At 52.7% G+C, this 13,497-nt stretch overlaps 1 protein-coding gene across 1 annotated transcript; it reads right to left on the reverse strand.

Moving 5' to 3' along the window:
* Positions 1 to 6,452: 6,452 nt before the first annotated feature.
* On the reverse strand, positions 6,453 to 12,446 carry AQP3 (aquaporin 3 (Gill blood group)). Its single transcript, XM_086416612.1, has 6 exons — positions 12,278 to 12,446; positions 8,959 to 9,085; positions 8,458 to 8,595; positions 8,000 to 8,118; positions 7,563 to 7,780; positions 6,453 to 7,475 (listed from the first exon to the last, which is right to left on the reverse strand). The coding sequence occupies exons 1-6, from the start codon at positions 12,383 to 12,385 to the stop codon at positions 7,307 to 7,309; spliced, it is 879 nt and encodes a 292-aa protein (XP_086272738.1). The 5' UTR covers positions 12,386 to 12,446; the 3' UTR covers positions 6,453 to 7,306.
* Positions 12,447 to 13,497: the final 1,051 nt, after the last annotated feature.

The raw sequence follows: 13,497 nt of genomic DNA on the forward strand, positions 1-13,497 counted from the left end.
CAAAAGCATCGATTCTTCGGCACTCTGCCTTCCTTATTGTCCAACTCTCACATCCAAGCATGACTACTGGAAAAACCATAGCTTTGACTCTATGGACTTTTGTCAGCAAAGTAATGTCTTCACTTTTTAATACACTGTCTAGGTTTGTCATAGTTTTCCTGCCAAGAAGCATGACAGTAATAGTATTATTACTATTCTATATTCTACAGCACTTACTGCTGCCTTGGCACTGTTCCATACATGTGTTAACTCACTCAATCCTCACCTTGTACAACTTAATAAGGTATGTCTATTACTATCCGCACTTTACAGATGAAGAAACTAAAGAGCAGAGATGTGGAATCTGTCAGGAAACCAGCAGAAATGGTATATCCAGGAGGGCTTCACTGAAGAGAACTTGTGAAAGGATTATTTACAGAGGCGGGGCAGGGACAGGGGGTGGCCTGGGCACGAGGAGTAAGCAGCCACTCCCCCCTCAGTCAGAGGAGACAAGAGGTGAGAGCAGGGTTACTGGGTGCAGTGAAAGCTTTCCTCCCCTGGAAAAAGCAGGAATACCTTTCTCCCTCACCCTCCACACACTGCCTTCCAATTTCCTAGTCATGCCCCCCAACTGACCAAATCCACCTGAACACCAGAGGGCAAGAGGGCCCAGGGGAGGCCGCCTGTACACTTTAGCCTCCTAGAGGCACAGAGCAGGTAGAGATGGGATCTGGAGGAAATGGAGACCACATGCCCAAGGGCCCAGGTCTGGGAAGGGCTGGTTTGTGGAACTTAGGTGATCTGGACTGGGAGTCCTGCTCCCCGAGATGTTGCAAAGTGCTGCCTGGGAAAGCGGTTGAGGGGAGCCAGGTTGGGGGCAGTAAGCCGAGTTCTAGTCCAGGCTTTGCTGCACTGCTCTGTGACCCTGAAAGAGACTCCAGGCCTCAGTTACCCCTTTGTGCAAGGTGGGTGCCACTCTGGGACAGCCACAGTTCCTAGACCGGGTGGAGTCTCTGTCTCCCCTGCCATCCTCCTTCTTATCTCAAATAAGCCTGGCACCAAAAGCCGAGGCCCCAAGCAAAGAGACACTGAGTGCCTGAGGGGGCCACCCCAGCTGCTGGGCCACAGCACCCACTCCTCTGCCTGCTTAGGACTCAGACGTTCTACTCAGTGTTCCAAGGTGAGCCGTCTGAGAGCCCCAGTATCTTTTCTTATTAAAAAAAAATTTTTTTTTTTAGTTTAGTCTGTATTTTTAATTGAAGTATAGTTGATGCACAATTTTATATGTTGCATGGAGGAGGAAATGATGGCCCACTCTAGTATTCTTGCCTGGGAAATCCCATGGACCAAGGAACCTGGCAGGCTACAGTCCATGGAGTTGCAAAGAGTCAAACATGACTGAGGAGTGACTAACACTAACATTTTCACGCTCAGGATGGATTTTCTAGCTCCAAGTCACCCTTTGAAGAACTGCCTCATTTTTTACTGCTTTATTTTATGTAAAAATAAAAACTATTTTTAAGAAAAAAATATTATGCTACAGGTATATAGAAAAAAATTTTCACAATTTTTTTACAATGTTATTTTTTTTTTAATTGATGGATAATTGCTTTACAGAATTTTATGGTTTTCTGTCAAACATCAACAAGAATCAGCCATAGCTGCACCCGTGTCCCCTCCCTTCCATCTCCCTCCCCATCCCACCCTTCTAGATGGTCACAGAGCCCCTGTTTGAGTTCCCTGAGTAAACATAATTCACAATTTTTAGAAAAGACTTATTGACTTATTTTTGGCTGTGCTGGGTCTTTGTTGCTTTGCAGGCTTTCTCAAGCTGTGGTGAGCAGGCTTCTCATTTCGGTGGCTTCTCTTATTGTGAAGCATGGGCTCTGGACACATGGGCTTCAGTTGCAGTACATGGGCTCAGTAGTTGTGGCTCACAGGCTTAGTTGCTCCTCAGCTTACAGCATCTTCCCGGAGCAGGGATCGAACGCACCTCCCCGGCATTGGCAGACAGATTCTCAACCACTGGACCACCAGGGAAGACTCAATTCCCAATTTTTAAAGGTTATACTCCATTTATAGTTATTATAAAATATTGTATATATTCCCTGTGTTTTGTGTATGTGTATGTGTGTGTGGGGGGGTGCTTTTTGTTTGTTTGTTTTTGGCCACACTGTGTGTCATGTGGGATCTTAGTTCCCCAACTAGGAATTGAACCTGTGCCCCCTGAAATGTAAGCACAGAATCTTAACCACTGGACTGTCAGTGGAGTCCAAGGTTTATTGTACAACATATGCTTATAGCTTATTTTATACGTAATAGTTTGTCCCTCTTAATCCCCTGCCTCTACATTACCCTTCCCCCATTCCCTCTCCCCTCTGGTAAACACATTTGTTCTCTATATCTGTGAGTCTGTTTCTTTTTTGTTATATTCACTAGTTTGTTACAGTTATTAGATTTCACGTATAAGTGATATACAGTATTTTTCTCTGTCTGACATTTCACTTAGCACAATACCCTCCAAATTCATCAAAGAGTGGTCTGCCTGTTTTCCTCTAGGAGTTTTATGGTCTCTGGTATTACATTTAGGTCTTTAATACATTTTTAATTTATTTTTGTATATAGTGTTGGAGAATGTTCTAATTTCATTGGTTCACTTGTAGCTCTCCAGCTTTCCCAGCACCGCTTATTGAAGAGACTATCTTTTCTCCATTGTATATTCTTGTCTCTCTTGTCATAGATTAATTGACAAAAAGTGCCTAAGTTTATTTCTGGGCTCTCTATTCTATTCCATTGATGTATGTGTCTGTTTTTGTACCATTACCATACTCTTTTGATTACTGTAGCTTTGTAGTTTAGTCTGAAGTCAGGAGAGGCATGATTCCTCCAGATTTGCTCTTCTTTCTTAAGATTATTTTAGCTACTCAGCGTCTTTTGTGTTCCCATGCAAATTTTAAGATTGTTTGCTAAAGATTATTTATTCTGTGAAGAATATCATTGGCATTTTATAGGGATTTCATTGATCTGTAGATTCCTGTAGGTAGTATGGCCATTGTAACAATATTAATTCTTCTAGTCCAAGAACACAGTATATCTTTCTATCTGTGTCATCTTTGATTTCTTTTATCAGTGTCTTGTAGTTTTCCAAGTACAGGTCTTTTCCCTCCTTAGGTAGATTTATCCCTAGATATCTTATTCTTTCTGATGTGATGATAAATGAGATTTCTCTTTCTGATAGTTCATTGTTAATGTATAGAAAAGGAATAGATTTCTGTATGTAAATTTTGTATCCCACAACTTTAGAGAATTCATCGATAAGCTCCCCAGTTCCTCCTCTCCTTCCTTTGCACTGACAGCATTCCCAGGCCCACAACTCAGGGTCACCACCTCAGGACAGGCTCCCTTCTCCCAATGAGGAAGCCAGTACTTTCACAGATCCTCCCTTGGGGGATCAAGGGTGTCTCTAGCCTCTGGGGTCTTTCCACAGGGTGGAGTAGTCCCTCCTCGCCCCTTCCCACTCCACCCAACTCTACCTCACCCATGCTTCCCCAAGCCTTGGGGAGGCCCCACCCAGATCTTTAGACAAACAAAATCAAGGGGAAAGAGTTAGCAAGGAGGAGGGAGCTCATTACCAGGAATTAAGGAGGAGGAATGCCCTGGGAACTAGGTTGGCAGGAGAGACACTTAGACTCTCTTAAGTACTTGAGTGAGTACATGAGATGTTCACTTAGAAGTACACATAGAATGACCCAGACAAAAGCAGGAGACAGGGACAGAAACACAGAAAGAGACAGAGACATGGCCAGCCAGGGGCACAGACCCAGAGCCATAACCAGACAGACTGAGAGAAGGACAGGCACACCTAGCAACACTGAGAGGTGCACACTTGCATGTGAGCACACAGAGACAGGCACACAAGAAAACAGAAACCAAGCTCAGGTTTCAGGGAGGCTGATTTCAATGCAAACAGGTCAGAGCTTTAAGGAACCGAGAGCTCCTCCAGAGTGTACTGTGGGGAGGACTAGCTCAGGATGAAGGCACAGAAGAAGAGTTCTAGGGTCTTGATTCTCTAAGTCCACCCTGGAAAAAGGATTGGGATACTTTCCTGAAGGAGATAAAGAGATTTCATTTTAGAACCAGACAGAACTCCTTGTGAGAGGCAAAACTTAGAAGGGAGTGGGGGAGGCGGGCCACCTCGCTCCTGCCCCCAGGGGTCAAGCTGCTATTGGCTCCTGTCACTGGTCGGCCAGGGCTTCCCCTTTCTCACTCAATGTAAATTTCCATCCAGCTTGCTCCCTGGGCTGCATGATCCTCTGTCCTCTATGCCTGCGGTGATCTCCCTCTTGTGTCTCCCTTCAATTCCTCCCAAAGCTTCCTCAAATTAGGGCACAGCAAGCCATAACCCCGCTCTTTTTCACCACCCTCCACCACTCAAGAACTTCAGAATCATGGATGGAATCTGAGGCAGAAGAGGATATTAAATTCAAATGACCTTTAAAAAACAGCCTTCAGTATCTCTCCACAACCAACCTTCCTCCCTCGGTTCAGCAGAAAAAAAATCACCAAGTGACATTTATTGGCTAATATCTTCCATACTTCCTCCTTTCAATGTCTCCCAATTTACAGATGAAGAAACTGAGATTCAGGGAAAGAAGATGACCACGCCAGTACCACATAGCTAGAGACAGGCCAGGCTGGGCCTGGAAGCCAGGTCTGACCACTTGTTCACCACTGGGCCAGAAGGCCTCCCACCCTCCCCCCCGGGCTGACTGGTAAGGGTCAACTACAGATTTTGAGAGGAAGCAATGATAAAGGACATGGGGCAGGCAGGGGAGGATAGCAGGGTGGGGGGTACCTGTGTGGCTGGAATAAATCTCTTTAGCCCTCATTCTCCTCCTGAGGTTTGCCCTTCCTCCCCCAGGGCTTGAGAAGGGGCACTCCCTCTGGCTCAGATCCCTTCAACATTCCAGACACGCCCCTTGGGAGTTGGGGACAATGATTAGATGGAGACTTAAGATGGAACTGCCTTCTCCCACCCCTACCAGCCCAGGGTCCAGGCTGTGTGACCATGCATTTGCCACTCACTCTCTCTGAGTCACGTTCTCCTCTTCTGTGAAGGAGCTGGCAAGCAAGAGATGGCTTATTTAAAATCCACAGTTCTCCTCCAGACCAAGGGATCCTCTGGCTCTCAGCGCAGTTAACTTGGCAGGAGAGCTTGAGTTGGGGCTGCCTTTCCTTTTTATTCCCAGTGAAATTTGAGGACTTCCCTGTAGCTCAAGGGCTTCCCTTGTGGCTCAGCTGGTAAAGAATCTGCTGGCAATGCAGGAGACCAGGGTTCATCCCCTGGGTCAGGAAGATCCTCTAGGGAAGGGAATGGCAACCCACTCCAGTATTCTTGCCTGGAGAATCCCATGGACAGAGGAGCCTGGCCGGTTACAGCCCAGAGGGTCTCAAAGAGTTGGACAAGACTGAAGCGACTTAGCATGCACGCACACAGTAAGGGAGGAAAAGGAGGAGAGAAGGGGCACGTGATCTCCCAACAGAACTGCCCAGGCCCAAATGTTGGGAGTCCTTTGCCTCTCTAGGCAAAGTCAGGGTGTCAGAGTCAGTCCAACCCCTGCCTTACAGGAGATGGGGGTGCCTCAAACTGAAGAACTGAAGCCAGCAAGAGGAATGAGTGCAGCTGTGGTCTCTGGGTTCAGACAGCTGACTGTAGAAATGGAGGAGTGGGTAAGGGCAGGGATGACTTCCTGGAGGAAGTGTTGGAGCAGATCAGGAGGGTTTTAGTGACTGGTCAGTGAGGTAGGAACACACAGGGGTGCACAGAATAGTCCTGAGTGGATGGAGCATTGTGAGAGGAGGGGTGGGGATCAGGGCCAGGTCCTGGGGGGGCCTGAATGCAGGATGGAGGGATTTGAATTGTCTCCAGATGGCGCGGGGAGAGCCATGGAATGAGGCCACTTCCATCAGGGCTTTCAGAAAGATCCCTCTGGCTGCTGTATGGACTGACCGATCCAGACTGGAGTCAGGGAAACTGCTGCTAAAGGGGTGGGGCCAAGGTCTGGTTGTAGGTGATGAAGCCCAAACAATTGCGAGGTGTCGAAGGCAACAGTAGGTTCCCAGTATGATTGGTCTCTTCCAGAAACAGGGAGCTCACTACTCCCTGGAGAGCAGTCTTCTCCTTTAAGAGGAAGTTCCTCCCCCCGGGCCAGGCTTCTGTCTGCCTTCCGGGGGTAGTGGGTGGGTGCAGGGCTCGGGAAGGAGATATGATTCACCAACTGGGGGTTCCTGGGAGGATGGAAGCTTGGAGGAAGGTGTGGGACCACCGAGTTCAAGCTGAGATGAAGGACTCTCCGACCCATGCGACTGACCTCTGCCTCCAGGACAGGTTCAAGTACAACCCTCAGGGTGCCCTGTGGCCAGACTCACTGAAGCTCTTCGGCGCCAGAAAAACAGCAGAGCAGGCAGAGAGCTATTTACACAATTGGCATACATTTTATTGTTTTTTTATAAAAGGCAAAAATACATGTGTTGAGTGGAGGATTAAAGGAGGGCAGACCATGGAGTCTCCCAATCCCCATCCCTGAAACTGTAACATCTACTACATATATGTATTAATACACATACATTAACATAGATTTTTAAGAGCAAACATGAAATTCTGACCTGGACTTCACCCCCACTCCCCTCATGCCTCCACTGTGACATGAACACATCACTCTGCTGCTCCTTATTTATGAAGAGACAGAGCTCCACAACTGGGCTACGGCCCCCTCCTCCTAGCCCTACTTATATTCCCACCCTACTGAAGCCTATAAGAGCCCCCTGAATAGAAGAAAGGGCAGACACGCACATACTGAGAAATGCCTGTACCTGGACCCTCCTCCACATGGAGCCCCTGAAACGTTCTTTTCTCATTCACAGATAGACACCACACCTTCCCCTCTCTTCCTCTGGACCCCCACCCAACTCCACCGACAGAATCTTTTCCACTCGGTCTTTTGCCCTGAATATCTGGAAAACCACGCACACGAACCTGCACACACACCTGCACACACACTCACACACCTGCTGCCTACTGTCTCCCTCTGGGAGATGAGGGGCTAGATCGGCCAGGCTCCCTGTGCCACCACCGCTTACAGGCTGAAGGTCCTGCTGGGTCCTATTTCCTTCAGGATGGAAAAGCCTGGAGGGGGCTGTCTAGTGGGAGGTGGTGGACAAGAAGCTTCCTAGTCCAGGAGGGGAATCATGAAGAGGGCTTCTGGGGAGCAGCCCCTGCACAGTCAATGGATGCTCATGGGAGGGCGTGGGGGGTGCCCCCGCCCATTCACATCTGCTCCTTGTGCTTCACATGGGACAACTTCACATTCTCCTCGTCGGTGGAGGGTGGGGGCGGCTCCAGGTGGCAGCCGATCATGAGCTGGTACACGAAGACACCAGCGATGGAACCCAGGAGCGGAGAGACAATGGGCACCCACCACCAGTGGCGGCCCGTCCTGGGGGCAGAGAGATGTGGTCAGGGGTGGGTGGGGCAGACCAAAGCAGAGAATGGGCTGGGGCACGCAGGTGGGGACTGCACTCACGTGAAGACTTCCGAGCCCCAGCCGGCGATGGCGGTGAAAAGGCGGGGGCCGAAGTCCCGGGCGGGGTTGACGGCGTAGCCAGAGTTGAAGCCCATTGAGGTACCGATGACCAAGACCACCAGGCCCACGGTGAAGGCCTCTAGGCCTCGGGGGACGGGGTTGTTGTAGGGGTCCACAATGGCCAGCACACACACGATGAGGGAGGCTGTGCCAATGAACTGGGGAGTGGGGAGAACACCATGAGGAGAGACCCCACCTTCCACCCTCTGGCTTCCCTCTGAGTCTTGGCATCTCCAGTGTTCTGCTCCTCAGGGCAGTGGTGCTAAGATTTTTGCTGGTTAACTAGCAGAGTCCTAGGAGTCTGCTCTAGACAGAGAGTCCTATCCCCCAGCCAGCCCATGAGCAACCCAAGCCCCTCACCCAACCCCAGCCCATACCTGGTCGAAGAAGCCATTGACCATGTCCAAGTGTCCAGAGGGGTAGGTGGCAAAGATGCCAGCTGTGCCATTGGGGCCCGAAACAATAAGCTGGTTGTTGGCGAAGGCCCAGATCGCATCTGGTGACAGTTTAGATACCGCATGTGTGAGAGAGAGGCCTGAGCCCTGTCTTCCCCATCAAGCTGTGCCCACCCTCCCAGGGGTCTCAGGTGAGCGTAATCACTGCTTTATTACTCTGGAGATGGGGTGGGAAGATGGAGGGTGGAGGGCTTGACTCCACGGTTGCCCAGCTCATTTCTTTCCTCTCACGGCCCCAACCTGGGGCCTGTGCATGAATGAGTCATAAGCCCGGGGCCTGGGCAGGTCCCTGGTATTCGTCATGGAAAGGCCTGGTGCCAGTAGGTCAGTCCTAAGCAGAGGGAGGGGGTCGTGGAGGACAGCAGGGTGGGAATACTCACCGTAATACAACCCGAAGATAATTCCAGCGCCCAGGAAGGCTCCCAGAGTCTGAGCCAAGGTGTACACAGGCAGCTTGATCCAGGGCTCGCGCGCCAGGAAGCACATAGCAAATGTCACGGCAGGGTTCAGGTGGGCCCCTGGGCAGAGGGAGATGGGGCCTATTAGTCCCCGCCTGCCACAGTGGGGAGGCCAGGATCTCCCCCACCCACACTCCCGCTCTTTGACTCTGGTGAACAAGGATGCAGAGAAGGGTTTATTGCACAGAATGGCGGGTTGGACTATGTAGTAGACCCACTCTGCTAGTCTCTGATTCCGAGGTGAGAGTCGAAGTTTCTTACGTATCAAGTCCCTTCGTCACTCTTCTCTTTCAAGGGCCCACAGCTAGGGCATGGCTGTGCCCTGCCCTGTGAAGAACACTCCCGCCCCCACCCCATTCCCCAGTGGGACACCATGTTGGGTAGCTGGAGGGCTGATGGCTGAGGGTGGGGACAAGGCCTTACCAGAGACCTGGCCAGCAATAAGGATGCCTAGGGTCACGGCGAAGCCAAAGGCCAGGTTGATGGTGAGGAAACCACCGTGGGTGCCCCGGCTGAGCACGACCTGGGCCACAGAGCCACAGCCAAACATCTGTGTCAGGAAACAGAACAAAACAGGGAGAGTGAGGACCAATGACTCTCACTCCAGAGGAAAGGGATGAAGCCAGCCACCTCCCCCTGCCTTCGTGCGGAAACAGAAGCCCTTTCCTGGAATCAAACCCCTCCCCTCCTGCTGCAGTCATAAGCAGACAGGCCCTCCCAGCCCCAGGGTCCCAGCTCCACTCTAACAGGGTCCTGTGGAAGGGACTGGAAACAGAGTTTGCAACTGTGAGCCCAGAAGGTAGCGGAACCATCTCCATTGATTTGTCTCGATTCTCAATAAGAGCCAGGGGAAGGGGACACTCCCACCTGAGCAGTTCCTCCCCCAGCCCTTCAGGCCTGGTCCCTAGGGGTGGGACGGTTCTCACTCAGCCCCCACCTGCAGCTGCCTTTCTCTCTGCCCCAAAGAAGAGCTGGCAGGGAGAGGGCACAGAGAAAGGGCAGAGGCCGGAAGTTAGGCTGAATCCACTTCTCCTTAATCTGGGGTGTCAGAGCCCCTGGCCTCCCTCTCAGAACCCTCAGCTTCCCTGACACGTCCGTGACCCAGAGCCTCCTCTCTCCCCTCACCTTGACCTCCCTACCCTCAGAGGCCTAGGTTCCCCACCCAGATTTGGAGGTCCTAAAGACAGAGGTCTCTGTCTCCTCGCATTAGCCAGTCAGGGACCCTCAGGCCAGTGCAAGTGGGGAGATTGGTTCTAAGCTTTCTGCCAGAAATGGGGGGATTCAAGAGGCTAAAGTCCCTGATGTCCTGCAAGTACAGAGCATGCTGTATGTCAGTTCCCCTTGTTCAGATATAAAAATGCTCCTGTGTATGTTTGCTAAGTCACTCAGTCGCGTCCAACTCTTTGCGACCCCATGGACCATAGCCCGCCAGGTTCCTCTGTCCATGGGATTCTTCAGGTAAGAATACTGGAGTGGGTTGCCATGCCCTCCTCCAGGGCATCTTCCCAATCCAGGGATCAAACCTGTGTCTCCAGCCACTCCTGCATTGGCAGGCAGATTCTTTATGGCTAAACCACCAGGAAGCCCCCAGAATGCTCCTGCACTAGCTGTAAAGAGCTATTACTCTGAGCCCCCAGGGGGCCCCCCAAAGCTGCTCCAGCCCTGCCCCAGCTCTCCTTTCCCATCTCCCCATAACTAAATTCTGAGGCCTATTCAGCAGAAATTTTACAAGATCTGTGCTCAGGGCCCTTGTTCATTCTGATGGCTCCGTGTTCTGCTGCACTGGGTGGTTATGAATTTTGGTTATCACCCTTCAGGAGGACAAAGAGATAGGAAACCTGAGTCAGCAATGCAGGGCAAAGGTGGGCAGGCAGGTGAGAGCAAAGGTCCAAGATTGTAAGTATCTGTGTGTGTGCTGAAACAGGCATGTGAGGGTCTGGGGCACCCTGCCCAGCTTGGCAGGCCTTGGCCTCAGCTCCTTGCCTACCCGGGGCACAAACCTGGCTCCATCCCAAGAAGCCTTGGAGGGAGAAGCTGTCAGAGCCAGTTCCACCACCTTGAGACTAATCTTCCTCTTCCTCCTGCCTCCTTCTCCCTCTCCTCACCTTACTAGGCGCCCCAGAGAAAGGGGCTTCCCCAGCCTTAAAGCCAGCCCTGATTCTGACACTGCACGCCCTAGGTCCCCAACCCCCAGAGGGGTGCAGGCAAGCCCTCACCCACCACTCAGGGGTCTTCCCGGCCTGGCCCCTCCTCTTCAGGCACTGATACCCAATGCCTCTCAACCACCTGAGCCTGAAAGCCTTCACAAACATAACACCCTCCTTCTGTGGTCAGGGATAAGCCAAGTGATCCTGAGGCTCAGCGGGAGGCCCGACTGCTCCTTTAGGGGAAGGCAAACTGAGACTTAGGGAGAAGTTAGGGAGGCCCCTCTGTGAAAGGAAGACAATGTCCCCTGTCCTGGCTGCTCTCCAACAGGGGACTGGACTGTCAGTCAGATGGGGACGGGGGACACAAGGCTCTGGGCAGGGTGATGATAAGCACCTGTCCTATTCCCTTCCTGGGAGAGAAGAGATACGGATGACTGGAAGGACCACTAGTCTGGGGGGTGGGGGCTGTGGATAAACAGCCCTACCTAGCTTCCTCCCTTCCTGTTTCTGGAAGCCAAAGGTGAGTCCCAGCTTTCCTCTCTCTATAGAACCTGCTCCACCACCACCACCCATGGTAGGGAGCCACCCAGCTCTCCTTCCCCCTAGTTAATCTCACTAGTCCACAGGGGGCTACCTAGGGTTGGAACTGGGGCATAAACGGAGTATCCCATCCCCTGCAATGAAGCAACTGAACCCAGAAGTAACCAAGAGGGAAACAGGTGTAACCACAAACGTGGCCGAAAATCTGAGACTAACTGGGACAGGAAACGGAGCCCATAACTGATCTGTCTGCCAGGTCCAAGAAGTACAAACAGTCACCCAGAAACAACCCAGACTGAAACTCGCATGACCAGGGAGTCACTGGGACTGGGGAGTAACCCGTAGAGTAACTCAGATCCTGGAGACCCATGCACACCGGTGTGCTTGTGCACGGAAGCTGACCGCATCTGTCTGGGTAACTGTCCCGGAGTTGCCCAGCACTCAAGGACAGACGTTAGTGACTTCACGTCCCTTGTGCCTGGGGCAAAGCTGCCTTCCACAGCCTCTTATCTTCAGGATCCTCCTTCCTTCCTTGCTTGCTGTGTGCTTCATGGCCTCTGCCCTCTGCCCCCACCTGAAGCAAACTGTCTTCACATCAGGGGAACTTTTAGACTTTCTGAGGGTTAATTATTCATTAGGGGCCAGGCACCCAGGACCCAAATAACTCAATAGGGGCCCATTTGCCACTGCCCCCCACCACCCTCCCCTGCTGGGGCTGGGACTCCAGGAACCTGTTGCACCCAGACAGGGCTGGAGGTCCCAGACTGCAGGGGTGACCAACTCCCACAGCCTGTGGGCTGGCCCACTGGTGACAGGGTGAAGCTCAGAGCTGTCATTGGGGTGTAACAGCTGTCATTCTGGCAAGAGTCAGAGCTGTCACAGAGGGGGTTAGAGCTATAAGCAAAGAGGACCCTGGAGGGGGTCAAGGTGGGGGGCTGGGGGAGAGTGTCAGAGCTGAGAGAGGGGTCGAGGCTGTCTTAAACACAGCCCCTCAGTGAATAGAGGTACTGGGGAGGTGGGGCTGGCAAGAGGCTTCTGCGGGTCCCGCCACTCACCACGAGGATGAGGGTCCCCAGGCACTCAGCCAGCGCCTGGCGGAGCAGCCGGTAGCGGATGTGCAGCATCTCCCCGCAGCGGTTCACCAGCTCCTTCTGTCGACCCATGGCGGTGGCAGGCGACGGCGCTTCGGGCGGGCAGGCGAAAGGACGGCGGCGGCAGCAGAGTGGCCGCCAGCGCCGGGTGGCGCCCTTTTATAGAGCCGAAGGCACGTGCCCCGCCCGCCCGCAAGCAACCCCGCCCGCCCCGTCCGCGCCGGCCTCAAGGTGGGCGGCCGCCCCCACCGCTGAAGGGGCCGCTGGGTTGCGGGGGAGGCTGGTGAGGAAGGTAGAGGTACAGGGTGGGGTGAGGAGCCCTTAGGGCTAGGATTGCCCCCGGGAGAACTGCGGGATGATGGAGGCAGAGAGCCGATGCGGGGATGAAGGCACATACAGGACCAGGGCCACTGGGGAGAAAGGAACTGCGGAAGAGACCTCCCTGGCCCACTCACAGCGAGCCTCCCTGCCATCCCCACCACGGTGGGAGTGAGAGCAGACTCCCACCGAGTTAGGAAAGGAACTGGCCCCAGCTCATGGGCCTCCCTGGTGGCTCAGACCATAAAGAATTCTCCTGCAATGTGGGAGACCTGGGTTCGATTCATGGGGTGGGACGATTCCCTGGAGGAGGGCATGACAACCCACTCCAGTATTCTTGCCTGGAGAATCCCATAGACAGAGGAGCCTGGCGGGCTACAGTCCATGGGGTTGCAAAGAGTCCAACAGGACTGAGCAACTAAGCACTAAACCATGGCTAGACGTCTCCTGTCTTCAGTTAGGGGCCTGGAGGGAGGAGACTGCAGTGGGGAGGGGGCAAGGGAGAAGAGACCCAGGTGGACACAGTCCAGACCTAGGTGGACTCACAGAACACATGGGCTGAGTTCCAGCCAGAGCTCAGGGGCCTTGCTTCTTGTCTGGTTAGTACATGTCACATGTTGCCTGTCCTGACAGCTCTGTTCTCAGCTGTGTCCACACATGACATCTCCCATGTGCTTGATCATACTTTTGGGGCATCATGGCTGTGCTCTTGGCAGTGGAACATGTCTGGGTTAACAGAGCTTGTCACACGTGCGTAGTATTGCACACGGCTCCAGGAGCCCAGCTGCAGTTGTCCAGACATGCCACCGGCCATATACTTGCCCGCAGGTTGAATTCCAGCTGTTTTTAATCCTCTCCTCTCCCAC

Source organism: Bos grunniens, chromosome 8 (genome assembly GCF_055505025.1).
Source record: "Bos grunniens cultivar Pamir isolate PY7600 chromosome 8, Bosgru_T2T1.0, whole genome shotgun sequence".
In the NCBI taxonomy this organism is placed as follows: Eukaryota; Metazoa; Chordata; class Mammalia; order Artiodactyla; family Bovidae; genus Bos; species Bos grunniens.